Genomic DNA, 25,379 nt, shown 5'->3' on the forward strand with positions numbered 1-25,379 from the left:
ACAAGGGCTTAGTCAGGGAAGGCCTCTTGGAGATGTGCCATCAATATGTCCTTGAAAGTGGAGAGTAATCATCTGTCAGATATGAAGAGGGAGGGCCTCCAAGGGCAGTGACAGGACCCGGACAAGAGGTCAGCCGCGAGATAGAGACCGAGGTACAGAGAGAAGGTTGGCATTAGACGAGTGAAGTGTGCCAGCTGGGTTGTAGTAGAAAAGTAATGAGGTGAAGTAGGAGGGGGCAAGGGGATTGAGGTGTTTAAAGTTGATGGTGAGGAGTTTCTGTTTGATGCGGAGGTGGAGGGGCAACCACTGGAGGTACTTGGGAGTGGAGAACCATGGATTGAACGCTTTTGTAGAAAAATGATTGGGGCAGCAGAGTGAAGTGTGGACCGAAGTGGGAAGAGACAGGAGGTAGGGAGGTCAGCAAGGAGACTGGTGCAGTAATCAAGACAGAATAGGAAAAGTGCTTCGATTTAACGAGGTAGTTAATAAATGACAACAAATGTGTGGGGTTGAGCAAGGGGAGAATAGAGGGAGAAAATCCAAGTGCAAGAGCCCCTTTCTTCTCCCTCTAAACTACGTTTAGCACCCTTTATTCACCCCTCCCTCAGCCCCACAGCACTTATGTCCATATCTATAATTTATTCATATTCTGCTTCCTGCTCTAGACTCTAAGCTCCTTGTGGGAGGGGAACAGATCTACCAATTCTGCCTCTGCTAGTCCCCTCTCCTGATAGAATGGGGGTTAACTGATGCAGGAGCAGGTCTTCTCTGCCTCTCAGGATGAAATATAGCAAGCCCAAAGCTCACCCCAAGGCCCTGCTGCTTCCATGATCCTCAGCTTTAGGGAGAAACACTGGTCGTGGGGGTCGGGGGGAGAGGGTAGACAGAGATAGAGATGGGAGACCAATAGAGGAGGGAGGTAGAGGGTGCGTTAGAGACAGGGAAGGGAGATAGGAGACAAAGTGTGCAGATCACTACACTTAGCACTTGAGAGGGCAATTCCACAAGTTGGTAGACACGTTCCTGCCCACAAGGAGCTTATAGTCCTGCCCGCAAGGAGGGTGGACCAACATTTAGATTTTGGAAGGGGGGCAAGGAGGACTGGGAGGACAAGGCATGAGGGGCGGCAACTACCGTCGCATTAAGTTTTCTGTCAGTCAGGCACTGTGCTAAGTGCTCGGCAAGAAACTCCTCCCAGCCACAACCAGCTGGGGCCCAGGCGGGCCAGAAAAAGGGAAGCCAGCCAGCAGGGACCCTGGGGGTGGGCAGAGGGCGGCGGGGCGGGGCGGGGCAGACCTGAGCAGCAGAGTGAGATCGGACTGGTGGAGGCCAGATCCGGGCAGCAGGCAACGGGATCGGACACAGCTCTGCCGGGTCCCCCCCCCGTACCCCCCCCGACTCCCTCCAGCTCCCACCATGGGCCCACCGCTCTCCTGGCTCTCTCGTTGCTCCCGGCTCCTGCCCCTGCTTAGGGCCCCGCCGGCCATGGGCCGAGGCTTCTCAGAGGACAACCGTCCACCCCCAGAGGACACCCACGCAGGAGAGACCCACTCAACCAAGGTGAGGTGGCAAAGAGTCCCCGTCGCCCAGGAGGGACCCCCGTCCCCCAACCCAGCCCCAGCATCTCCCCTCCCCGCAAGGCCCCCACCCCCCTCCTCCCCCATGAGAGGGTCACGATGTCCTTGAGCTGGGTTTTTTCCACTGGTTCCCGAGTTAATTATTCCTCAGCGGTTTCCCGCCGCCGCTGACCCCTCCAATTCCTCCGGCGGCGGCGGCGGCAGTGTCGGCAGAGGCAGGAGGAGCGGCAGTGCGGGTTCCCGGGCGGTCGCGGGGCAGAGCTGGCGCAGGTGGAGCAGCTGTTGGAGCAGCAGCTGGAGCTGTACCAGGCTCTGCTGGAAGGCCAGGATGGAGCCTGGGAGGCTCAGGCCTTGGTCCTCAAGGTCCAGAAGCTCAAGGAGCAAATGAGGCGTCACCGAGAGGGTCCAGGAGAGAGGGACACCATCTGACGTGGGGGCAGGAGAGCCCTTCTCCTCCCTGCCGCCCACCCAACGCCCCTCCAGCGCAGCCCCATCCTGGGCGGGGGCGGGGAGAGGGGCTATAGGGCAGCTGGAGATCTGTCCCAGGGCCCGAGATGGGTTCACGTGCTCTCCCGCACGGCTCTGGTGACAGACAGGCCTGTGGGAGGAAGCTGTGGGACACGGTGGGAGAAGCGGGATACAATGCTGCCCCTCCTTCCCTCCACAGCTCCCACTCCCCCGACCTGCTCTTATAACCCCGCTCCCTCTCAAGGCTTCCTGCCCCACCCCCCAAATAAAGAGGAAAGCCCAACAAGCCAGACCCTTATTTTTGGGTTTTTAGTTTTTTGTTAAAAAAAGAAAATCTGACAACATGAATCATGAAAGGGAGGCAGTGGAAGAGAAAAAGGGGGGCGACGAGCACAATGTGGGGGCCGGGGCAACCTGGGGGTGGGAGGGAAATGATGTACGGGAGCTGTGGCCGTAGTGTCTCCTCCACCCCCATGCCAGGGCTCAGCTCCTTGGGGGTCACGGGCTGGGGGTCGGAGAGATCTCTATCGGGTCTGTTCAACTGTAGAGAGACACACACACAAACACACACTAGGTCAGAGGCCGAATCAGTCGAGCAGCGTCACAGAGCCAGCCCAGGGAAGTTACCGGATCTGGGGGAAAGAGGCAGGCTGGGGACACGGGACACGAGACACAGGGCAGGGGGGGGGGGGGGGGGGCGGGGCGGCTCTCACTGTAGGAGGAGATGTCGATCTCGTCAGGCAGCTCGCTGATGTTGACCTCGAAGCGATCCTGCACGTCATTGAGGATCTTGGCGTCGTTCTCGTCCGACACGAACGTAATGGCCAGACCTTTTGTGCCGAACCGGCCGGCCCGGGCCACCTAGGGGGAGGAGGAGTCAGTGATGGGGGCTCCTGGGGAGGGAATTTGCGGGGGTGCGGAGGGGACTGGGGTGACAGCTGGGAGGGAGGAACCCTTGGGAGGGGGCCGAGGAACAGGGTTGGCTCCTCTCACCCGATGCAGGTAGGTGTCCGAGTCCTCAGGCATGTCGTAGTTAAAGGCGATGTTGACCCGCTCGATGTCCATCCCTCGGCCGAAGAGGTTGGTGGCCACCAGGATCCGCCGCTGGAAATCCTTAAACTGCTGATACCGGGAGAGCCTGGTGGGGAGCTGGTGGTGTCAGCAGCAGGCAGGGGTGGGCCCTGCCGGCGGGGTCCCCCGTACCACCCACCCTCCGTCCCCTCTGGGCTCACCGCTCCTCCTGGGGCATGCCGCGGTGAATGGCAATGGCGGGGAAGTTCTGCTCCACCAGGAGTTGCGCCAGGGCGATGCAGCGCTGCACTGACTTCACAAAGATCACCACCTGCAAGGGGGGACGCAGGTTCTCTCATGGGCCCCGTGGCCCCAGCCACTCCCCTCCTCTCCCCGGAACCGCCCCCATCCTCTGGCTCCCTGACCTGGTTGAACTCGAGGACGTCCAGAAGGTCGAAGAGCTTGCGGTTCTTCTCGTTGTCCTTCAGCTTGACATAATACTGCTGCAGCCCGTGCAGGGTCAGCTTCGTCTCGTCGTCCACAAAGATCTCCATGGGCTGTGGGGAGGGTGGGCGGGCGGGTGGGCGAGCAGGGGGAAGCAAGAGGGCGCAGGGCCAGTTAAACCCCGTGGGAGGGCAGTGGAGAAAGTCACCCCCCAAGACACCGCAGAGGAAGGAGCCACAGGACTCCACCACATGGTGTCCCTCTCTGTTCACCCCAATACTCTGGCACATTAGCCAGGGGATGCATCTCATAACCCAAGGTTGGGAAGGGTTTGTGTGGGACACAGAGTGAGAGGGGTGCAGTTAGCCGGCAGTAGAAATTGGGGAGATCAGCCTGGCCAGAGGGTTGAACCCTGACACAAATGGGGTCGGGGGAAAATGGTGACCACCCTCCCACACCCCAAACCACTCCAGCGGGGAGCAGGGAGGGAAATTTCTCCTGAAGATGATCTAGACCACCTTTATTGAGGAGGGGGGGATTAAAGATTCACCTCAAAGGAGAAAAACATCCTAGGAGGAAGTTCCTGCTCAGACTCCAGAATGTGGAAAGCTGAGCCCCAGAATTGGGACGGGTGTCCTTCCATGGACCACCATCTTCTGCTGACCTTGGCTTAGCTGACTGACACCGACTCTCCTGGTTCCCCTCATTCTCTTTCACGGGCTCCTCCTCTGCCTTCCAACCCCCTAACTGTGGGAGTCCCTCGAGGTTCAGTTCTGAGTCAGCTCAGTTCTATTCTCCAGCTACTCCCTTAGAGAACTGATTCGCCCCCATGGCTTCAACTACCACCACTACTCCCAAATCTAGATGTCCAGCCTGATTTTTCTCCTCTGCAGCCTCAAATTTCCTCCTGCCTCAGGTCACTGCTACTTGGATGTCCTGCCAACATCTCAAACTGAACATGTCCAAAACAGAACTCATCTTCCCCACCAAGCCCTGTTCTCCCCTTTCCCATTACTGTAGACAACACCACCACCCTCCCTGTCTCATGAGCCTGCAGCCTTGGTGATATCCATGCCTCATCTCTTTCACCACATACTGTCACCAAATTATGTCGGTTCCTACCTTGTCATTAAAATCCGCCCTTTCCTCACCACCCAAACTGCTACCACTTTGATCCAAGCACCTACCTGCTGCTCGAATCGGTTTTCTACAAAACCATCAATCCTTATCTCCCCTCTCAAGAACTTCCAGTGGTTGACATCAGCTTTACGCCCTCTCCTTCCTAATCTTGCTACACTACACACCCAATCCTAACGCCAACCTACTCACTGTACCTCCATCTCACCGATCCCACTACCAATCCCTTGGCACCAAAACCCTCCTAAAACCCCATCTCCTCCAAGAGGTCTTCACTGACTGACCTCTCATTTCTGCTCTTATTCAAACCTCCCTTCTGCACACTATGGCTGTGGCACCTCTTAATCTCAGTCACCCACCCCACCCAATACAAATATTAACATCTACCTCCCTCTGGAGACAGTTCCTTGGGGGCAGGGATCACATCTACCGACTCTACTGTATTGTACTTTTCCCAAGTGTGTGCTTAGCACAGTGCTTTGCACACACTAGGCACTCAAACACCTTTAATTAATTATGTGTTGGACTTTCCCAGCAGCCCCTGGGCCTCCCTGCTAGTCCTCCCTTATGGAGCTGGAGGGAGGGGGAGATCTCCTTGCAGGGTCTTGGAGGTGGGGGAATAGGGGAGGAATCGGATCCCACTTCAGGTTACAGGACAGGGCAAGGGAAGAGAAAGGAGCCGAGAGGCCCGTCCTCCCCGGCCCTTCCCTTCCCTTCCCGGTCTTCCAGCAGGAAGCCAAGGTCTCACTTGTCCACGCCCCCCTCCCGCCCCGACCCCCAGGGGTGTTAAGGTAAAAAGAAAACTAAAAACCGCAGCAAAACCCCCCGCGCCGCATGGCCCCGGTTCGCGGTGGACGTGGTAGTATTAGGTTTGGACACGGAACAAAAGGCTGATCCGCAGCTCCCGGGCGAGGTCCCCGTGGCCTTCGCTGCCACTGCCGCCACCATCTGCCGTCCGCCGTCCGCCGCGCTGGCTGGCTCGCCGGCCGCCCGCCCGCCGGGCTCGAGTCTCCGGAGCGTCCGGGTGGTTGTGGGGGTAGGGGAAGGGGGGGTGGGGAGGGAGGTGGGGACAGGGAGAGGGTCTGGCATCTGCAGGTGTGCTGAGCAATGCCTCCCCCAAGGTGGGGGCGGCCCGTCTCTGCCAGCTCTTCCGGTATGGTGTACTGCAGTGAGGGCCCTGCCGCTGCTCTATCCCTCGCTCTCTCTCCTGCCGGGATGTGGGGGGCACAGAGGGGGGCGGGAGCTGGGGGGGCCGTCGGGCGGCCCCGGTGGTGATCTCAGAGCCGCCCAGGGCCGGAGGGGGGAGGAGGGATCGGGGGCAGGGTCTCCTGCCCCCCCCCCCCAAGAAGGGGTCAGGGAGGGTTTTTTTAAATCATTCTACCCGCTCTCGTATTTAACCCGATCGAGTCTTCCGGATTTTCCCTACATCCCGCGCAGACCTTGTCTGTCTGGCCCTGTCCCTGGCGTGGGTGGTGTGGCGGTGGCCCCGGCCCCAGCCCCCCGGCTCCGGCCGAGGGAGTCGGGCCAGGGGGCAGGAGGGCAGTGGCGACAGGAGGCTGAGGATGAGGTGGACAGGGGAGGGAGGGGGCGCAGGAAGAGAAGGCGGAAGGGTATTTACATCTTGCATGAACTTGCGGCAGACGGGCCGGATTTCTTTGCTCAGGGTGGCACTGAACATCATGACCTGCTTCTCGTGGGGGGTCATGCGGAAAATCTCCTGGACGTCCCGACGCATGTCTGCAAATACGAGGGGGCGGGGGAGGAGATCAGGGGGGGACTGGCCAGAGCCCAAACCCGGGCCTCTCCACCACTGCCCCGGGGGCCACCGGTCAAATTGAGAGGCTGGCTCACCGAGCTGTTCAAGCATCTTGTCACACTCGTCCAGGATGAAGTGTTTAATGTGCTTCAGGTTGAGGCTCTTGTTGCGGGCCAGGGCCAGGATGCGACCTGGGGTGCCCACCACGATGTGGGGACAGTTCTTCTTCAGCACCTCCTCATCCTTCTTGATCGACAGGCCCCCGAAGAACACCGCCACCTGCCAGGGTAGGCCAAGGGTCAACAAGATTGGCACACCCTGCCCCCCGAACTGCCTCTTGGTGGAAGAAACTGTGCTAAAATCTCTCTGCTTCCCCACTTGTTCCACTCAGGGCTCATGTGCTTAGAAGGCACTTGGAAGGAGAAGGGAGTGAGGCCTTGTGGGAGAACAATTCTCCATACTGGAGATCGTGGGGGGGGTGGGGAGGATGAGTGCATGCCTCAAGGGAAGTCCTTTGGTCATAGGACTCCCCAGCTAACTGACAAAGCCACGTTTTGGCCAGAGGCTTCTACTCTGCCCCAATCTACCCTGACTAATTATTTGGTCAGAGGGAGCAAGGGCCCTGGCTGAGCCAGACAAGTTGCGTCCCCGGGCTGTTGGGACCTGCGGTGCCAGCACATACGTCGTGTGATGCACCCCAGGAATGAGGGCCCAAGCCTCTGAGGGCTGGCGGGGCTCCTCTGTCCCCAATCTGAGATGGGGGGCGGGGGGATTACCCACCCACCCTGGGACTCCCTTGGAAGCCTCCAGTGGCTCAGTTGTGCCTGCTGTTTTCCCAGCCTGGTCCTTCCCCAGAGCCCGAGAGAGATCGGAGAAACACGAGGTGGGGATGGCCAGGAGAGAGGAAGGACAGACAGAAGGCCCTGGGGAGCCCAAACGCCAAAAGCCGGCAATCAGGTCACCAACAGTATAACGGCTCGTAAAGACACCCAACTGTCTGTTGGTTAATTCTTTCCGGCCCCAGAGAGAATTCCAAGCCCAGCGCTTCCGGATCCCCACCTGGGTGGGTCTAGTCTCCTCACGCACCCTGCCAGCGTCTGCAACCTCCCTTTGGTGACCCCGGGGCTGCCCCCTGCCCTCCTCCCACAGCCAACACCACCATCCCTCCCCCTCCCGACTCCCGCCGCCCCTCACCTTGACGTTGGGCATGTACTTGGAGAAGCGCTCGTACTCTTTGCTGATCTGGAAGGCCAACTCCCGGGTGTGACACATCACCAGCACGGACACCTGAGGCAGGGGACGATGCAGAGACGGTGGGCTCAACCACAACCCCCAACACTGGAGCCCGTGTCACCCTCCCAGCCCCTCTCCGGTCCCCCAGCCATCAGTCAAGGGTGATAGATGGAGGTCGTCTTGGCACGTGGCGCTCCCGTCTCAAACTACTGCATCATGTGGCCGGGGACTGCCTCCCCATATACAGGCTCCCCAGCTGGGACCCTCTCCGGGTCCTTACCTGGCCGGTGACTGGTTCCAGCTGCTGCAGGGTGGCCAGCACAAACACGGCCGTCTTGCCCATGCCCGACTTGGCCTGGCACAGCACGTCCATGCCAAGGATGGCCTGAGGGATGCACTCGTGTTGCACTGCAGGGCAAGAGAGGGGAGTTATGGCATGCCCAGCCAGGCTCCCCTCCCCTCCGGGGCCCTGCCCGAGGCCGGCGGGGCGGCTGCTCACCTTCAGAGGGATGCTCGAAGCCGCAGTCCACGATGGCGCGGAGCAGCTCTGGTTTGAGCAGGAAGTCACGGAAGCCAGAGCTGTGGATGGAGACGTAGGAGCCCTTCACGTCCTTCTTGGCGGGGGCCTCCGCCCCATCCCCCCCGGCGGCTGTCTCCACCTCATCGTCCTCGTAGTCCAGCAGCTCGTTATCCACGTCGTTTTCCGCCATGGTCGGGCAAGCGAGGTTGGCCGGGGAGCGAGCGGGACCCAAGCGGGGCTGGGGAAGCGGCGGTGGGAAGGCGTTGGCCTCGGGGAGGAAACCTAGACAGGCGGGAGAAACGGGGCTCTGGGGCCCAAGCCGGAACCATTCCCTGCTACTTAGTGAGTGCTTACTGTGGGCCACACACTGGGCTCAGTATTCAGGAGAGCACAACATGCCTGGAAGGCAAGATCCCTGCCCACAGGGAGATTACGGTAACGTGGCACTTCAACTAGAGAAGAAGCATGGTCTAGTGGAAAGAGCATGGACCCGGGACTCAGAGATCGTGGGTTCTAATCCTGGTTCTGCCACATATCTGCTGTGTGACCTTGGGCAAGTCACTTCACCTCTCTGTGCCTCAAGTCACCTCATTTATAAACTGGGGACCAAGACTGCAAATCTTGTGAGGGCCAAGGACTGTGTCCAACCTGATTACCTTGTATCCACCCCTCTGCTGAGAACGGTGCTTGGCACATACTAAACGCTTTAACAAGGACCACAACTACTGTTATTACTACTACTAACGACCGTCCAACAGCTCCACTCCCTCCCTCAAAACCCTTTCCCTTGTTTCGGCAAAACTCGGAGGATGAGAGAAGACTGGTTGACAAAAGTGTTGTAAGACTAAAGCGCCAGAAACCCAATAGTCTAGAAAACAAAGACGCACCCTAAGCCGGAGAGAGGTTGTGGGGGGGGTTAAATGTCTCACCAGTGTGGAACAGACCCTCGCTGGAAGACGGTGGGACGGCTCTCCTATACAAAGAAGGAATCGCTGAGGTCTTTAAGGACCTGATTCAAGCACCTCCACACTCGCAAAACCTTAGGTGGGCAAGCAGGGCTCAACCAACCCTGCCCGGACTGGACGCTACCAAACGCCTAGTACAGGCGCCTATATGTAGTACATACGCCTATATGTTGCCCACTTGTACTTCCCAAGCGCTTAGTACAGTGCTCTGCAGGCAGAAAGCGTCCAATAAACGCCATCGACTGACTGGGTCCAATACACTCTCCCCCACAAAGGCCACCATCAGTCAAGGGTGATGGATCGAGGTCATCTCCGCACAGGGCGCTCTGGCTCGATAAAAAAACATCATCTGGGGTGTCGTCCCCCCAACTCTTTCCCCAGCCCCCTTTATCTTCCTCCCCATTCCCGATCACTGCTCTGAGAGTCCAAGAAACACCCTAAAAGCTAGACAATGAACGGGGAGGTGTTTCGTCTTCTAAATACCCAAGCTTTAGACAATTTTTGGGGGGGCGGGGGTTGGGGTAGAAGTCAACTCCCCCCAATCCAACGAGCAACGAATGCAGTACCAGCACCCCTGGACTGTAAGCTCCGTGAGGATTTACTCTATTTTATTTTGTTAGTATGTTTGGTTTTGTTCTCCGTCTCCCCCTTTTAGACTGTGAGCCCACTGTTGGGTAGGGACTGTCTCTATATGTTGCCAATTTGTACTCCCCAAGCGCTTAGTACAGTGCTCTGCACCTTAGTAAGCGCTCAATAAATACGATTGATAATGACTCTACCGCACCGGACTCTCCCCGGGGCTCAGTCCAGTGGAGGCGCTCAATAAATATCCTCGGTCGGAATAAGACGAGGGTCAGGGGCGGCCGCAAAGGGGGCTGAGGCCTTCGAAGGGCCGAGGAGGGAGATGAATAACGGGGGCCAAACGGCGGCTCCGGGGGATCGGGGCGGGCGCGGACACAATGGCGCCGTATCCCGCCATTTTGGATGCCCTTCTCCCCCGCCCCCCGTCCTCACCTCCCCGACGCCCCGACGGCCCTTCCCGCCCGGGCGGGCAAGCGGGGGGAAAGAGCGGCCCCCGGAGGGTCCGGCGGGCAGGGCCGCACCGCCCTCGGTGGGGATGGCTACTCGCTGGGGGCCGATGGCCGCGGGGGACGGCGGATGGCGGTGGATGGTGACGGTTGGGGCTCACCTGCGCGGGACAGGCGCGTCCGGCGGCGGCGGCGGCGGCAGTAGTGGCGCAGGCCTAAGGAAGCGGCCTCCACTTCCGGTTCTCAGGTCCCCCCCCCCCCGTCGGCTTCATTCACGGGCGGAAGTGGGAGGGCGCGCATGCGCGCCAGGCAACAGCCCTCCCCACCCCGTCCGCTTCATTCGCGGGCGGAAGGGGGCGGGCGCGCATGCGCGCCAGGCCACGATCAATCAATCATATTTATTAATAATGATAATAATAATGATAGTATTTATTAAGCGCTTACTATGTGCAAAGCACTGTCCTAAGCGCTGGGGAGGTTACAAGGTGATCAGGTTGTCCCGCGGGGGGTGGGGCGCACAGTCTTCATCCCCCTGAGGCCCAGAGAAGTGAAGTGACTTGCTCCAAGTCACCCAGCTGACAAGTGGCGGAGCCGGGATTTGAACCCATGACCTCTGACTTCAAAGCCCGTGCCCTTTCCACTGAGTCACGCTGCTTCTCTATTAGTATTTATTGAGCGCTTACTGTGTGCTGAGCACTGTACTAAGCACTTGGGAAGCACAAGTTGGCAACGTATAGAGACAGTCCCTAACCAACAGTGGGCTCACAGTCTAAAAGGGGGCTTAATTAAGCGCTTACTATGTGCAAAGCACTGTCCTAAGCGCTGGGGAGGTGGCAAGGTGATCAGGTTGTCCCACGGGGTGGGGCTCACAGTCTTCATCCCCATTTTCCAGATGAGGTCACTGAGGCCCAGAGAAGTGAAGTGACTTGCCCAAAGTCACACAGCTGACAACTGGCAGAGCCGGGATTTGAACCCATGACCTCTGACTTCAAAGCCCGTGCCCTTTCCACTGAGCCACGCTGCTTCTCTATTAGTATTTATTGAGCGCTTACTGTGTGCAGAGCACTGTACTGAGCGCTTAGAAAGTACAAGTTGGCAACATATAGAGACGGTCCCTACCCAACAAAGGGGTCCACCGCCCCACTTGCTCCAGGGCTGCCGTAGGCCATCGCCTGACAGGACCAAAGCCGTCGGCTAAAAATCGGGGCGATCCCAAAGGCACCCTTATTTTTGAGCCATCACCTGTTCACCCACTCTGGGTGGACTTTCAGTTTTCTTCCGCTCAGGCCTTTTTTTTAAAAAAAAATCAGACATCTAGTCAGGCCCCCCTCCCCTCTTGGATCATTCATTCATTCAATCGTATTTATTGAGCGCTTACTGTGTGCAGAGCACTGTACTAAGCGCTTGGGAAGTCCAAGTTGGCAACATCTAGAGATGGTCCTTACCCAACAACGGGCTCACAGTCTAGAAGGGGTAGACAGAGAACAAAACCAAACATATCAACAAAATAAAATAAATAGAATAAAGGGGAGACGGACAACAAAACATATTAACAAAATAAAATAAATATGTACAAGTAAAATAAATAAATAAATAATGATGATGGCATTTATTAAGCGCTTACTATGTGCAAAGCACTGTTCTAAACGCCGGGGAGGTTACAAGGTGATCAGGTGGTCCCACGTGGGGCTCACAGTCTCAATCCCCATTTTACAGATGAGGTAACTGAGGCACAGAGAAGTGAAGTGACTCGCCCAAAGTCACACAGCTGACAATTGGTGGAGCCGGGGTTTGAACCCATGACCTCTGACTCCAAAGCCCGGGCTCTTTCCCCTGGGCCACGCTGCTTCTCAAGCTGATCAATCAATCAGCTCAGTATTAAGCTCTTAGGAGAGTCCATTACAACAGAGTTGGCAGAGAAGCAGCGTGTCCTAGTGGATAGAGCCCGGGCCTGGGACCTGGGTTCAAAATCCCGGCTCTGCCACTTGTCTGCTGTGTGACCTGAGGCAAATAATAGTAATAATAATAATGATGACATTTTACTAAGCGCTTACTATGTGCAAAGCACCGTTCTAAGCGCTGGGAAAGTTACAGGAAGAAGTTACAAGAAGTTAGAGAAGCAGCATGGCTCAGTGGAAAGAGCATGGACTTTGGAGTCAGAGGTCATGGGTTCGAATCCTGCTCCACCACATGTCTGCTGTATGACCTTGGGCAAGTCACTTAACTTCTCTGAGCCTCAGTTACCTCATTTGTAGAATGGGGATTAAGACTGTGAGCCCCCCGTGGGACAATCTGATCACCTTGTATCCCCCAGCGCTTAGAACAGTGCTTTGCACAGAGTAAGCGCTTAACAAATACCATTATTATTATTATTATGACAAGGTGATCACGTTGTCCCATGGGGGGCTCACAGTCTTAATCCCCATTTTCCAGATGAGGGAACTGAGGCACAGAGAAGTGAAGTGACTTGCCCAAAGTCACACAGCTGACAGTTGGCAGAGCCATGACCTCTGACTCCAAAGCCCGGGCTCTTTCCACTGAGCCACGCTGCTTCTCTTGACGCAAATCACTTCACGTCTCTGGGCCTCAGTTTCCTCACCTGTAAAATGGGCATTAAGACTGTGAGCCCCACGTGGGACACGGACTACCTCCAAATAGATTAGGTTGCATCTATCCCAGCGCTTAGTACATTGCCTGGCACATAGTAAGCACTTAATGAATATCCAAAAGAAATACATTCCCTGCACACAACGAGCTTACAGTCTAGAGGGGGAGACAGACATCAATATAAATAGGTAGCGTATGTTTCTATATTATCTAATGTATAGATATTCACGTAAATGCTGTGGGGCTGAGGGTGGGGTGAATTTCATGTGGGTGGGGTTAGCATGTTCTCACCTGAGTATCACCTTGTCTGGTAAATCAGGGGAGAAGGAAGGCTCTTAAGGGGTGATAATAGTAATAACAATAGAACTTGTTAAGTGGACAGAGGAGTTAAGTTTTTTGTTTTGTTTTCTTAATGTCATTTGTTAAGCACTTACTAGGTGCCAGGTACTGATCTAAGTGCTGGGGTAGTCAAGTCCCACTTGGCCTTCACAATCTAAGTGGGAGGGCAAACAGGTACTGAATACTCATCATCATCATCACCATCAATCGTATTTATTGAGCGCTTACTATGTGCAGAGCACTGTACTAAGCACTTGGGAAGTACAAATTGGCAACATATAGAGACAGTCCCTACCCAACAGTGAGCTCACAGTCTAAAAGGGGGAGACAGAGAACAAAACCAAACATACTAACAAAATAAAATAAATAGATATGTACAAGTAAAATAAATAGATAAATAGAGTAATAAATATGTACAAATGAATACTAATTTTTCAGATGAGGGAACCGAGGCACAGAGAAGTGAAGTGAATTGCCCAAGGTCACAAAACAGGCAAGCGGCAAAGCCGGGTTTAGAGCCTAGGTCCTCTGATTTAGGCCTGGGTTCTTTCCACCAGGTACACTGCTTTGGATGAGTTGATGGATTATAGGCTGAAGTTGGGAGAGGCTGAGGACAAGTGCTCTTTCTAAGTAGATTTTGCTGTCTTCCTTCAAACAATCAATCAAATCTATCAAGCCCAAGCCTGAAAGTCAGAGGTCCTGGGTTAATAATAATGGCATTTATTAAGCGCTTACAATGTGCAAAGCACTGTTCTAAGCGCTGGGGAGGTTACAAGGGGATCAGGTTGTCCCACGGGGGGCTCACAGTCTTCATCCCCAGTTTACAGAGGAGGTAACTGAGGCCCAGAGAAGTCAAGTGACTTGCCCAAAGTCACACAGCTGACAATTGGCAGAGCCAGGATTTGAACCCATGACCTCTGACTCCAAAGCCCGGGCTCTTTCCACTGAGCCACGCTGCTTCTCATGTCAATTCTGCCACTTGTCTTCTGTGTGACTTTGAGCAAGTCACTTCACTTATCTGTGCCCTAGTTACCTCATCTGTAAAATGGGAATTGAGGCTTTAAGCCCCTCGGGGACGGGGACTGTGTCCAACCCGATTTGGTTGTATTCATTCATTCATTCAATCGTATTTATTGAGGGCTTACTGTGTGCAGAGCACTGTACTAAGTGCTTGGGAAGTACAAGTTGGCAACATATAGAGACGTCCCTACCTAACAGCGGGCTCACAGTCTAGAAGGGGGAGACAGACAACAAAACAAAACATATTAACAAAATAAAATAGATAAAATAAATATGTACAAATAAAATAAAATAAATTATCCACCCTAACGCTTGGTTCAGTGCCTGGAACGTAGTAAGTGCTTAACAAACACCACAATCATCATTATTATAATAATAATTATTATTATTCAGAGGGCCTGGGAGCCATGAGGCTTGGTTTTTAGCACCAAATCTGTCACCGTCCAACTGTGTGATCTCCACAGATGGTGCTTCGCCTCGCTGGGCCTCAGTCTCCTCATCTGTAAAATGGGAGTAATAATGCCTGTTTCCCAACAGCCTTGCCGAAAGGATAAAATAAGATTATTAACACAAAAGTATACTAGAAATGTAGAAGGGCTGCATGAATTCAAGGGAAGACAGTCCATAGACTCCAAACTCTAGACTGTAAGCTGGATGTGGGCAGGGAACGTGTCTACCGATGCCCTTGTACCATCCTCTCCCAAGTGCTTAATACAGTGCTCTGCACACAGAAAGCGCTCCACAAATACCTTGGATGATGCTGATGAAGAAAGTGGGAAGGCAGGATGGGAAGTTACCTACCGGAGTTCTGGGAGCTCATGGGAGATTGGGGAACCCCGGGATTGGGAGTAATTTATGGGGGTCAGGGCCTTGGGGTGTGGGGACCTGGAGGCAAGAAAAGGAGTTTCGGGATCTGGGTTAATCAGTTTTGATTTTATTGATACACGAATTGGGTCTTGACACAGATGGCTAGAATATGGGACACAAGGAAGAGAAAGCGGGGTACACGGGGTCCAAGCTCACCCTGGGAGGAGGCGACAGCACCCCATCATCTACATGGCCCATGGCATGTCGTGGGGCAGGCTCTTCCAAACCAATTTTGGGGAGAAGGGAAAGGGGCAGCATTAATAGCTGGGAAGGGGAAGGAGGTCTTTAGGGGATGGGGGAAAGGATTGGGGAGGAGGCTACTGCAAGTTAATGAGAATGGTTAGATTGATAACTGGAGGGACTCTGGGGACCCCAAGGTTGGGGGGGCAATCAGGGAAAGGAAAGGGAGTCAAAGAAATCCTTAGGATCCCAGGGGCACTTGGGCCCTGGAGGAAGATCTGAATTCTGGTTCTGATCAATCAATCAATGAGATTTATAGAGGACTTACTATGAGCAAGAACACTGCATTAAGTCCTTGGGAGGAGACAATATAACAGAGTTGGTAGATAGGATTGGGGGAGACTGTAAACTCCTTGAGGGCAGGGAATGTGTCTACCTACCAACTCTGTTGGACTCCCCCAAGTGCTCTGCACGCAATGGGCACTCAATAAATACTACTGATTGATTGATACCCAAGTTCAGTTAGGAAGTTTAGCAGGTCTGGCTGGTATTATTGTTGAATCTGGGGAGGGTGAGAGTCATAAAGAGGAAGGCTAGGATTTACCCTGCCCACTTCCTCCTCACTCTCTCCTCATTCCCTCATCCCTTCCAGCCAAGCAACCTTGCTCACCGTATTCCATATAAACCTCCCTTTCACCCAAGCCAGGGACAACATGATAGACCCCTCCCCGGGCCTCCCAGACAAGCTGCAATGCCCCTCCCCAACTCCTCCTCTTCGCCAAACTTAATCTCCCGCTCTCCTTCAAAACGCAAGGCAGCATGACCTAGTGGAAAGAGCAGAGGACTAGAAGGAGAGAGATCTGGACTCTAATTCTAGTTCTAGTCTGTTTGTGTGACCTTGGGCAAGTCATTTAACCTCTTTGGACCTCAGCCTCCTCATCTGTAAAATGGCGGGGGGTGGGAGGGATATCTGTCTCTTCTCCTCCTCCTTAGACAGTGAGCAGAGAGCTGTATTGAGCGCCTGAATTCTTATGTACATACCTTTAAACTCAGTTTGATACGCCCCCTCACAGGCCTCCTGGCACTTTTATGTTCACATACTGCTCCCCCATCTGTAATCATCATCAATCGTATTTATTGAGCGCTTACTATGTGCAGAGCACTGTACTAAGCGCTTGGGAAGTACAAATTGGCAACATATAGAGACAGTCCCTACCCAACAGTGGGCTCACAGTCTAAAAGGGGGAGACAGAGAACAAAACCAAACATACTAACAAAATAAAATAAATAGAATAGATATGTACATGTCTGTCCCCCTGCCTAGACTGGAAGCTCATTGTGGACAGGGATGGTGTCTACCAACTCTTAAATCGTCCTCTTCCAAGCGCTTAGTCCAGAGCTCAGCACATAGCACTGAATTTACTGATTGATTGGCTATTGGAGGATTGGAAAGGATGGAAAGGGGCAGCTAGGGGATCAGTGGGCAAAGGAGTGCTCTAGGGTCAAGGGGTCTCTAGTCTGGAAGCTCACTGTAGGCAGATATTGCGTCTACCAATTCTGTAGTATCATCCTCTCCCAAGGGCTCAGTCCAGTGTCCTGCCTAAACCCTCCTTTCTTCTCCCTTCTGTGTCGCCCTGACTTGCCCCATTTATTCATCCCCTCTCCCAGCCCCATAGCACTTATGTCCATCTCCATCATTTATGTATTTCTCCGAACGTCCGTCTCCCACTCTAGACCGTAAGCTCGTTGTGGGCAGGGTATGTATCTACTGTTCTATTGTCATCTCCCAAGCGCTTAGTGTAGTGCTCTGCACCCAGTTTGTGCTCAATAAATACGACTGACTTGTTGGCTGACTGACTAGCCCAGTGCTCTGCCCACTGTGAGAGCTCAATAATTGACTGATTGTTGGATGGATGGATGAATGGATGGACGGATGGATGGATGGATGGGCGAACGGATGGGGGTCCGGGAGCTGTGGGGACCCCGTGGGGGGCCGGGGACTGGGGCGGTGTGCGTGGGAGGGCGGTGGTCTAGGCGGTGATGCGGTAGTTGAGGTGGATCTGTGGCTTCACGTCGCAGACGAGGGTGAGGAGGCGAGCCAGGACGCGCTCTCGGCTGCGCTGCTGTGCGCTCTGCATGTCCTGCACCTGGCGCCTTGTCCCCTGCTCCACCTCCGCAGACACGTTCCCCTGCGACCCCATCGCCTGCGCCCCCAGCCCGGACAGGCCGCACACACACACGGAGCCGTGGTCACAGACACACAGACAGGCAGAGACAGAGACACAGTCACGGGCAAAGAGACAAGGAGATAGAGACACACACAGACACGGTCACAGACACAGATGGAGGTAGTCAGAAATTCAGTGACAGAGACACACACAGACACACAGTTACACAGTTACAGACACAGATGGAGACAGACACAGAGGCACAGACCACAGTCACAAATTGACAGACACAGTCACAGACGCAGACCCACGAACCCACAGTCACAGACACAGAGACAGACACGTACGGACAAACCCACACGGAGACAAAGTCACAAACACAGACACGCAGAGACAGAGACACAAAGACACAGAAACAGAGACAGAGAGCAAGCATTAGTAAAGCTAAATGAGACAATACAGGGTAGCCCATCTCACCTCCCTCCATAACATCACCGACCCCCCCCATCATACCTCACATACTCACCCACACCAGCCCAAGAATTCTACAGCGAAAGACCCTCTCCAACAGCCCCACCCAGCCACCACCTCTCCAGAAGCCCCCAACCCCTGAGAATCCGCAGAGAACTGCACGGCTATTGCTGAACTCCCCAGGACAATCATCGTCCCCCTCCCGGGTCCCCGATCTATGCTGCGAGTGGCAAGGCCTTGCCCCCCACTCTCTTCCAACTGGTCCAGTGGACCAATCAATCAATCATATTTATTGAACGCTTCAGGCGGCCCAGGCCTCCAGGGACCCCACAGAAAGCAGGGCGGGGGGCTCTCCCCGCTCACCCCCCTGCCGAGGCTCCCAAGCACACCCACGCTGGGACCACCGCAAAGACCCCTGCCACACTCTCCTGGAGCCCACCCCTGCAGGAATCACAGGGCCCCCCTCCCCCCGGGGGTCCCCCAAAGGACCTTCCCCTTCTTTCCACCCTCCAACGCCCACCCACCCCCGGCTACCTTCCCAGCCACTAGTCCTCCAGCCCACCAGCCCAGCCCTCCAGGCCGCCCCCCTCCCCCCGGTGGCCCTCCAGGCCTCCTCCTCGGGCCCGGCGGGGGATGCTCACGGCTTGCTGCTTGGACTGGAACTCCTGCTCCCGCTCCCTGCGGTAATGCTCCACCTCCATCTGCGCCTCCTCCTTGGCCTGCTTCAGCCTCCGGGCCTTCCCTGCCGGGCGGATGGGGAACGAACATGGGGAGCGGACAAGGGGGGCATCCTGACGTCGGAGGGTCCCAGCCGGCGAGATCCCACCCAATCTTGCCCTCCAGCATCCAGCCGGAGGCTGTCTCCCGACACCCGGGGTTCCCCCCCACCCACTACCCTCCTCTTTCCCCACTTGGCTCGGGGGGCGACCCAGGCGTTCCTGCATCTCCCCCTCCCCCAGGCCCGCGCTCCCATCACTCACGCTTGCGGGCATCAGCCACCTTCTCGGCCGCCCGCTTCTCGGCCTGCAGCAGTTGCTGGATGCCTTGCGACTGGCTGGCCATCCTCTCCGCCCGTCTTCTCTGCAGCGGGTCGGGGATGCTGCTGCGATGGATGCTGCGAGGGGATCAGCTGGTCCTACCTCCTCCTCCTCCTCCTTTCCCCCTACTCCCACTCCGCTCTCCCAGGCTGAGCGGCTCCCCCTTGCCCACTCCCTGCGCCTGTAATACCCATATTCAGCCACGAGGGGGCGACAGGGACCGAGGAGATGCGTCGCCCTGGACCGCCTCCTTTCCCACTCCCTGCGCCTGTGATACCCATATTTAGCCACGAGGGGGCGACAGGGACCGAGGAGATGCGTCGCCCTGGACCGCCTCCTTTCCCACTCCCTGCTCCTGTGATACCCATATTTAGCCACCAGGGGGCGACAGGGACCGAGGAGATGCGTCGCCCTGGACCGCCTCCTTTCCCACTGCCTGCGCCTGTGATACCCATATTCAGCCACGAGGGGGCGACAGGGACCGAGGGGATGCGTCACCCTGGGACCGCCTCCTTTCCCACTCCCTGCGCCTGTGATACTCATATTCAGCCACGAGGGGGAGACAGGGACCGAGGAGATGCGTCGCCCTGGACCGCCTCCTTTCCCACTACCTTCGCCTGTGACACCCAGATTCATAGCGTGGCTCAGTGGAAAGAGCGCGGGCTTGGGAGTCAGAGGTCACGGGTTCGAATCCCACCTCCCCCACATGTCTGCTGTGTGACCTTGGGCAAGTCACTTCGCTTCTCTGGGCCTCAGTTCCCTCATCTGGAAAATGGGGATTAAGACTGTGAGCCCCATGTGGGACAACCTCATCTCCTTGTATTCCCCCCAGCGCTTAGAACAGTGCTTTACACATAGTAAACGCTTAACAAATACCAACAAAATATTCATTCATTCCTTCAATCGTATTTATTGAGCGCTTACCGTGTGCAGAGCACTGTACTAAGCACTTGGGAAGTACAAGTTGGCAACACAGAGAGACGGTCCCTACCCAACAGTGGGCTCACAGTCTAGAAGGGGGAGACAGAGAACAAAACAAAACATATTAACAAAATAAATAGAATAAACATGTACAAACAAGAGTAATAAATACGTACAAACATATATACAGGTGTTGTGGGGAGGGGAAGGAGGTAAGGCGCGGGGGATGGGGAGGGGGAGGAGGGGGAGAGGAAGGAGCAGGCTCAGTCTGGGAAGGCCTCCTGGAGGAGGTGAGCTCTCAGTAGGGCCTTGAAGGGAGGAAGAGAGCTAGCTTGGCGGATGTGCGGAGGGAGGGGGCGACAGGGACCGAGGAGATAATGATAATAATAATAATAATGGCATTTATTAAGAGCTTACTATGTGCAAAGCACTGTTCTAAGCTCTGGGGAGTTACAAAGGGGATCAGGTTGTCCCTCAGGGGGCTCACAGTCTTAATCCCCATTTTACAGATGAGGTAACTGAGGCCCAGAGAAGTTAAGTGACTTGCCCAAAGTCACACAGCTGACAATTTGTGGAGCCGGGATTTGGTGATGCGTCGCCCTGGACCGCCCCTTTTCACACTCCCTGCGCCTGTGATACCCATATTCAGCCACGAGGGGGCGATAGGGACTGAGGAGATGCGTCGCCCTGAATCGCCTCCTTTTGCACTCTCTGCGCCTGTGATACCCATCTTCGACCACCAGGGGGTGGCAGTGACTGAGGAGATGCGTCACCCTGGTCTCCCGTCCCATTCCTCGGCCTGCCATGCCGCCCTGAGGCCACTAGGGGGCAGTGGAGACCTAAGTAAGAGATCAATCAATCAATCAATCAATCGTATTTATTGAGCGCTTACTGGGTGCAGAGCACTGTACTAAGCGCTTGGTCCGCTTCCCTTCCCATTCCCCGCGCCTGCAGTGCCGAGCCGCGGCCACTAGAGGGCAGCGGAGACTGAAGAGCTGTTTCGCCCAGGACCGCCTCCCTTCCCGGGACCCAAGCGTCCCGCATTCCCCTGCAGGGATCCCGGGGCCCCATCCCCGTTTCTCGGGACCGAACTCGGCTTTCTCACCCCCATCCCGGCCTGGGATCAGGAGGAGCCAAAGGCGGGGTGAGGGAGGAGGTGAGTGCGTTTGTGTCTGCGCGAGGCGAGAGGGGTTGGGGGAGGCCCGCGGTTAGAGGGGTCCATCATTGATTCATTCAATCAATTAGACTTTTAGACTGTGAGCCCACTGTTGGGTAGGGACTGTCTCTATATGTTGCCAACTTGTACTTTCCAAGCGCTTAGTACAGTGCTCTGCACACAGTAAGCGCTCAATACGATTGATTGATTGATTCAATCGTTGGTTTGGTTGGACGGCTCCGTGGTGCCCAACACGGGCCTCTCCAGTGCTTGGGGGATCAGTCTTCTAGACTGTGAGCCCACTGTTGGGAAGGGACCGTCTCTGTATGTTGCCAACTTGGCCTTCCCAAGCGGTTAGTACAGTGCTCTGCACACCGTAAGCGGCTCAATAAATACGATTGAATGCATTAGGGACCTCCCCCTCCCGCTCCCATCAACTGTCCCTTCTTGTCCCCATTGGTTCCTTGTTTTGTGGATCCTTTTCCTGTCCCAACCCCATTACCACCTTTTCCCTGGTTGATAATACCACTCGTTGATCGGTAATTAAAGAGAAGAAGGTCGCGGGGGGACGAGACGGACAGCGCTTCTATTTTTGGTCGCTTTTCCCCCCGTTTTCGTCCCCGCGGCGTTGTTTTATTTTGTTACTATGTTTGGTTTTGTTCTCTGTCTCCCCCTTTTAGACTGTGAGCCCACTATTGGGTAGGGACTGTCTCTATATGTTGCCAAATACTTCCCAAGCGCTTAGTACAGTGCTCTGCACACAGTAAGCGCTCAATAAATACGATTGATGATGATGAGTCGTGCGTTTCTCCAGCGGAACCCTTTTCTCTTGCGCCAGTTTCTATGGGAACGCTTTCCCCTTACACTGCTCTTCCGCCACACTGGCTAGAGCGGCCGAGGGACCGCGAGCGCGCGCGTGACGTCACATCCGCCCCCACCATAGCGACGGCGGCTCCGAACACGCGACGGGTGACGTCACTTCCGCCCTTTTAGGTCGCCCACTTCCGGCTTGCTTCCGCCCTGACTTCTTTTCTAGGCCATCAAACTGAGGCGTTTGGCCCAGGGAGCGGGGGAGGCCTGACCCAGATTTTTTTTTTTTCTTCTTGAGGGTTTGGAGCTGAGGCTTACACCATCGCCCTTCTCCCTCTTCCTCCTGGCCCGCGAAGAAGTGGAAAAAAAGAGTTTCGCTCAAATGCTGTACATTCCTTTACGCATCTTCAGAAACCTCAATTTTTCTTAAGACTAATATTCCCCAGCCCGTAGTCTCATCCCCCAGAGATGTGAGTTGTGTTTTACATCCGCAGGGACAAATAGTTGATTATCCCGTGTTAAATCAAATCTAATTTTTTTAATTTTACGGTACTTGTTAAGCGCTTACTCTGATCAAGCGCTGCACTGAGTGCTGAGATAGTGGATGTAGGATAATTAGGTTGCACAGAGTCGCTGTTCATATAATAATGATAATGTTGGTATTTGTTAAGCGCTTGCTATGTGCCAACACTGTTGTAAGCACTGGGGTAGATACAAGGTGATCAGGTTGTCCCACGTGGGGCTCACAGTCTTCATCCCCATTTTACAGATGAGGGAACTGAGGCCCAGAGAAGTGAAGTGACTTGCCCAAAGTCACAGCTGACAAGTGGCGGAGCCGGGATTTGAACCCATGACCTCGGACTCCAAAGCCCAGGCTCTTTCCACTGAGCCATGCTGCTTCTCATATAAGGCTTTGCTGCTTCCCCTATAAACCAATTTACAACTGCCTCAAACAAGGCAGCCTAGTGGAATAGAGTCCGGACTTGGGTGTCAAGAGACCTGTGTTCGGGATCCCGGCTCCTCCACCTGTCTGCTGTGTGACCTTGTGCGGGTCACTTAATTTCTCCAGGCCTCTGTCTCCTTACCTGTAAAAGTGGGATTCACTACCTGTTCTTCCTTCCCTCCGAATATGAGCCCCATGTGGGATAGAAACTGTGTCTAATCTGATTATCCTAGGTCTACCCAAGTGCTCAGTCCAGAGTTTGGCTCATAGTAAGAATTTACCACAATTATCATTACAGCATCATCAATTGGAAGGAAGAGTGGCTTTCCAACACACCCACAGATTGGGTGGCCATTCGGCCAGTTTTTAACTGACCTTTTCCTGTCCAGATGCTTTTATGCTTTCATTTCCTGCCCAGTACCCGCCCCCACCGTCGCACCCCCGAGTTGTATGGCTCAGAAGCGATGTTCTAGGATACACGGACCTGTAGGAGGGAGGAAGGTACAGTGGCTCCACACTCAGAGAAACGCTCTGACCTCCAGCCATTTTGGACAGGCTTCCCCAAGGTGGCGGCCACGTGACATCCTGTCACCCGGCGTACCGTACGTGCGTGTCATCACGTTTGCATTGGAGTCTGGGTTTTTGGCGTGCCATCGTTGTTCACCCCCAGCCCCATGGACACACCCACCCCAGCGCAGACAGACATAAGTGGGTGGGATGACAATCCAGCTTCCACAGCCCCTCTGCCCATTGGACCACCTCTCTGTCTCTCTCTCTCTCCTCCGCTCCCCAGCCCGAGTCCGCCATGGGCTCCTCCTCTCGCCGGCATCGCCGGGAACACCGTTTCCGCCGCTACCTGTCCACGGGGCGGCTGGGCCGAGCCCGGGCCCTCCTCCGCCGCCACCCGGAGCTGGACGTTGACAGCGGGCAGCCCCCGCCGCTCCATCGGGCCTGCGCCCGCCGGGACCCCCCGGCCCTGCGCCTCCTGCTCCGCCGGGGAGCCGACCCCGCCCGCCAGGACCGGCATGGAGACACAGCCCTGCACGCTGCCGCCCGCCAGGGCCCGGACGGTGAGGCATCGGAGGGGAAGATCGGGGACCCCCGGGGGCCGGGCAGAACCAGGAGGACAGATGCCCGGAAGGAAGCCGCCGTCCCACGGTTAGGCGCCTTTGGCATCGACTCGACCTTATGGGGCTTGTGGTCAGTCAGCCAGTGGTATTGACTGAGTGCTTACTACGTGCAGAGCACTGCACTAAGTGCTCGGGAGAGGACAGTACAGTAGAATTAGCAGCCCCGTTCCCTGCCCGTAACGAGCTTCCTGTCTAGTTAATGCCTGGAGTGGGTTCTCCATCCCCCTCCCCTCCACTCCAACACTGAGGTTGTGGCCGTCGCTTGAATCTAAGATGGTGCCCCGGCAGTTGTGGTGTTGGCCCTCGACCTCTGACCCCGCCGTCCCCACTCCCTCTCCCGCAGCCTACAAAGACCTCTTCCTGCCCCTGCTGAGCCGCTGTCCCGCTGCCATGGGGATGAGGAACAAGTCGGGGGAGACTCCCGGAGAGCTGCTGGGCTGGGGGGCTCACCCGGAGCCGCCCCCGCCCCAGGAGGAGCCCTCCGGAGAGGCCGAGGATGCTGAGTGGAGATGGAAGCTGTACGAGGAGCTACAGGACGAATGGCAGGAAATCCTAGGGAGATTCGAAGGTGAGGGACCGGGGTGGGGTCATCCCTTCCCACTCCTCTTCTTCCTTGCCCGTCCCTTCTGTCACTGCAAGCCCTGCTGTGGGCCGCCTCTGCCGGGGCACACCTGTGCCTCATCAACTCCTGTGCCTCCTCTCCATCTCCCCATTTTTCCTCTCCGCCTTCCCATCCCATCGTCCCGCTCCTTCCCTCGAACCCCCATTTCACGCCCTTCTGACCACTTCTCTTCCCCCCTCAGATGACGACCCCCAGGAGGAACCTGAGACGTACTCGGCCTGGACCGAGCGGCTGGCACGCGAACACGCCCAGCGCCGCCGCCAGCGGGACGAACCCCGGCGTCCGCGGCACCCGGCACCCTCCACGCCATATGGACGGAGGTGGCCGGACGAAGGGGAGGAGCAGCGCCTCTACCGGGAGCGGGCCCGGGCCAAGGAGCGGGAGCTACAGGAGAGCCGGGCACGGCGGGAGCGGGAGAAGGAACGGGAACGGGCCGAGGAACGGGCGGGGGATCCCGGCCGTCGGCTTTGGGGCTTCAAGGACGTCCCGTGGCCCGGCCCCGGCGGGGGAGACGCCGAGGCCATGGCGGCCGCCCTCCTGGCCGGGGGCCCCCCCACTGAGCCAGCCGAGCCGTTCCGAAAGTTCCTGCGGGCTCAGCGGGTCCTGTGGCACCCGGACCGCTTCCTACAGAGGTTCGGGAGCCGACTGGACCCCCGCGAACGGGCCCGGGTCCTGGAGGCCGTGACGGCGCTGTCCCAGGCCCTGAACCGGCGGGCGGAAAGCCTCAAGTGAGGGAGTGAGCGGGCCACTGGACCATCATTGGGCGGGCGGGCGGGCGGATGTCCGGCCGGAGGGAAAGGGGAAGGAATTTGCCAATAGGAACGGGATTTCCTCACGGCTCTGTGTGATCTGCCTTTTCCGCCGCGGTTCCCTCTTCCGTGACAGCGGCCCGAGCCCGCAGCCCCTCAAGGCCTCAGACCTGGAGCCCACGGGTCCTCGCCTCACTCCCATCTCCCTGTGGAGCCACAC

The 25,379-nt window shown here is 56.2% G+C and overlaps 4 protein-coding genes and 2 non-coding genes across 10 annotated transcripts; 2 read left to right on the top strand and 4 right to left on the bottom strand.

Annotated features, from left to right (window-relative positions):
• Positions 1-1,324: 1,324 nt before the first annotated feature.
• Positions 1,325-2,343, top strand: MCCD1 (mitochondrial coiled-coil domain 1). The gene is made up of 2 exons (XM_038768573.1): positions 1,325-1,560; positions 1,782-2,343. The coding sequence occupies exons 1-2, from the start codon at positions 1,417-1,419 to the stop codon at positions 2,004-2,006; spliced, it is 369 nt and encodes a 122-aa protein (XP_038624501.1). The 5' UTR covers positions 1,325-1,416; the 3' UTR covers positions 2,007-2,343.
• Positions 2,336-10,368, bottom strand: DDX39B (DExD-box helicase 39B). 4 transcript variants are annotated; one of them, XM_038768570.1, is made up of 12 exons: positions 10,301-10,316; positions 9,076-9,119; positions 8,126-8,428; positions 7,907-8,034; positions 7,588-7,680; positions 6,489-6,672; positions 6,256-6,374; positions 3,482-3,613; positions 3,278-3,387; positions 3,039-3,183; positions 2,759-2,906; positions 2,336-2,586 (listed from the first exon to the last, which is right to left on the bottom strand). In XM_038768570.1, exons 3-12 carry the CDS (start codon positions 8,334-8,336, stop codon positions 2,570-2,572), a joined length of 1,287 nt encoding a protein of 428 aa, XP_038624498.1. In that variant the 5' UTR covers positions 8,337-8,428; positions 9,076-9,119; positions 10,301-10,316; the 3' UTR covers positions 2,336-2,569. The 4 variants fall into 4 exon arrangements, with proteins under 4 accessions (XP_038624498.1, XP_038624497.1, XP_038624500.1 ...); XM_038768569.1 differs by lacking the exon at positions 10,301-10,316 and adding an exon at positions 10,126-10,215; XM_038768572.1 differs by lacking the exon at positions 9,076-9,119 and having other exon boundaries at positions 10,301-10,368.
• On the bottom strand, positions 7,773-7,849 carry LOC119947415. The gene has a single exon (XR_005456489.1). It is a non-coding gene; the product is annotated as a small nucleolar RNA SNORD83 (small nucleolar RNA).
• On the bottom strand, positions 9,390-9,465 carry LOC119947416. The gene has a single exon (XR_005456490.1). It is a non-coding gene; the product is annotated as a small nucleolar RNA SNORD83 (small nucleolar RNA).
• Positions 10,369-17,025: 6,657 nt separating the features above from the next.
• On the bottom strand, positions 17,026-18,981 carry ATP6V1G2 (ATPase H+ transporting V1 subunit G2). Its single transcript, XM_038768906.1, has 3 exons — positions 18,772-18,981; positions 18,433-18,533; positions 17,026-17,356 (listed from the first exon to the last, which is right to left on the bottom strand). The coding sequence occupies exons 1-3, from the start codon at positions 18,851-18,853 to the stop codon at positions 17,183-17,185; spliced, it is 357 nt and encodes a 118-aa protein (XP_038624834.1). The 5' UTR covers positions 18,854-18,981; the 3' UTR covers positions 17,026-17,182.
• Positions 18,982-20,748: 1,767 nt separating this feature from the next.
• NFKBIL1 (NFKB inhibitor like 1) lies at positions 20,749-25,229 on the top strand. 2 transcript variants are annotated; one of them, XM_038768904.1, is made up of 5 exons: positions 20,833-20,905; positions 22,014-22,185; positions 23,452-23,728; positions 24,132-24,356; positions 24,592-25,229. In XM_038768904.1, exons 3-5 carry the CDS (start codon positions 23,464-23,466, stop codon positions 25,140-25,142), a joined length of 1,041 nt encoding a protein of 346 aa, XP_038624832.1. In that variant the 5' UTR covers positions 20,833-20,905; positions 22,014-22,185; positions 23,452-23,463; the 3' UTR covers positions 25,143-25,229. The 2 variants fall into 2 exon arrangements, with proteins under 2 accessions (XP_038624833.1, XP_038624832.1); XM_038768905.1 differs by lacking the exon at positions 22,014-22,185 and having other exon boundaries at positions 20,749-20,905.
• The last annotated feature ends 150 nt before the right edge of the window (positions 25,230-25,379 follow it).

Source organism: Tachyglossus aculeatus, chromosome Y4, assembly GCF_015852505.1.
Source record: "Tachyglossus aculeatus isolate mTacAcu1 chromosome Y4, mTacAcu1.pri, whole genome shotgun sequence".
Classification (NCBI taxonomy): domain Eukaryota; kingdom Metazoa; phylum Chordata; class Mammalia; order Monotremata; family Tachyglossidae; genus Tachyglossus; species Tachyglossus aculeatus.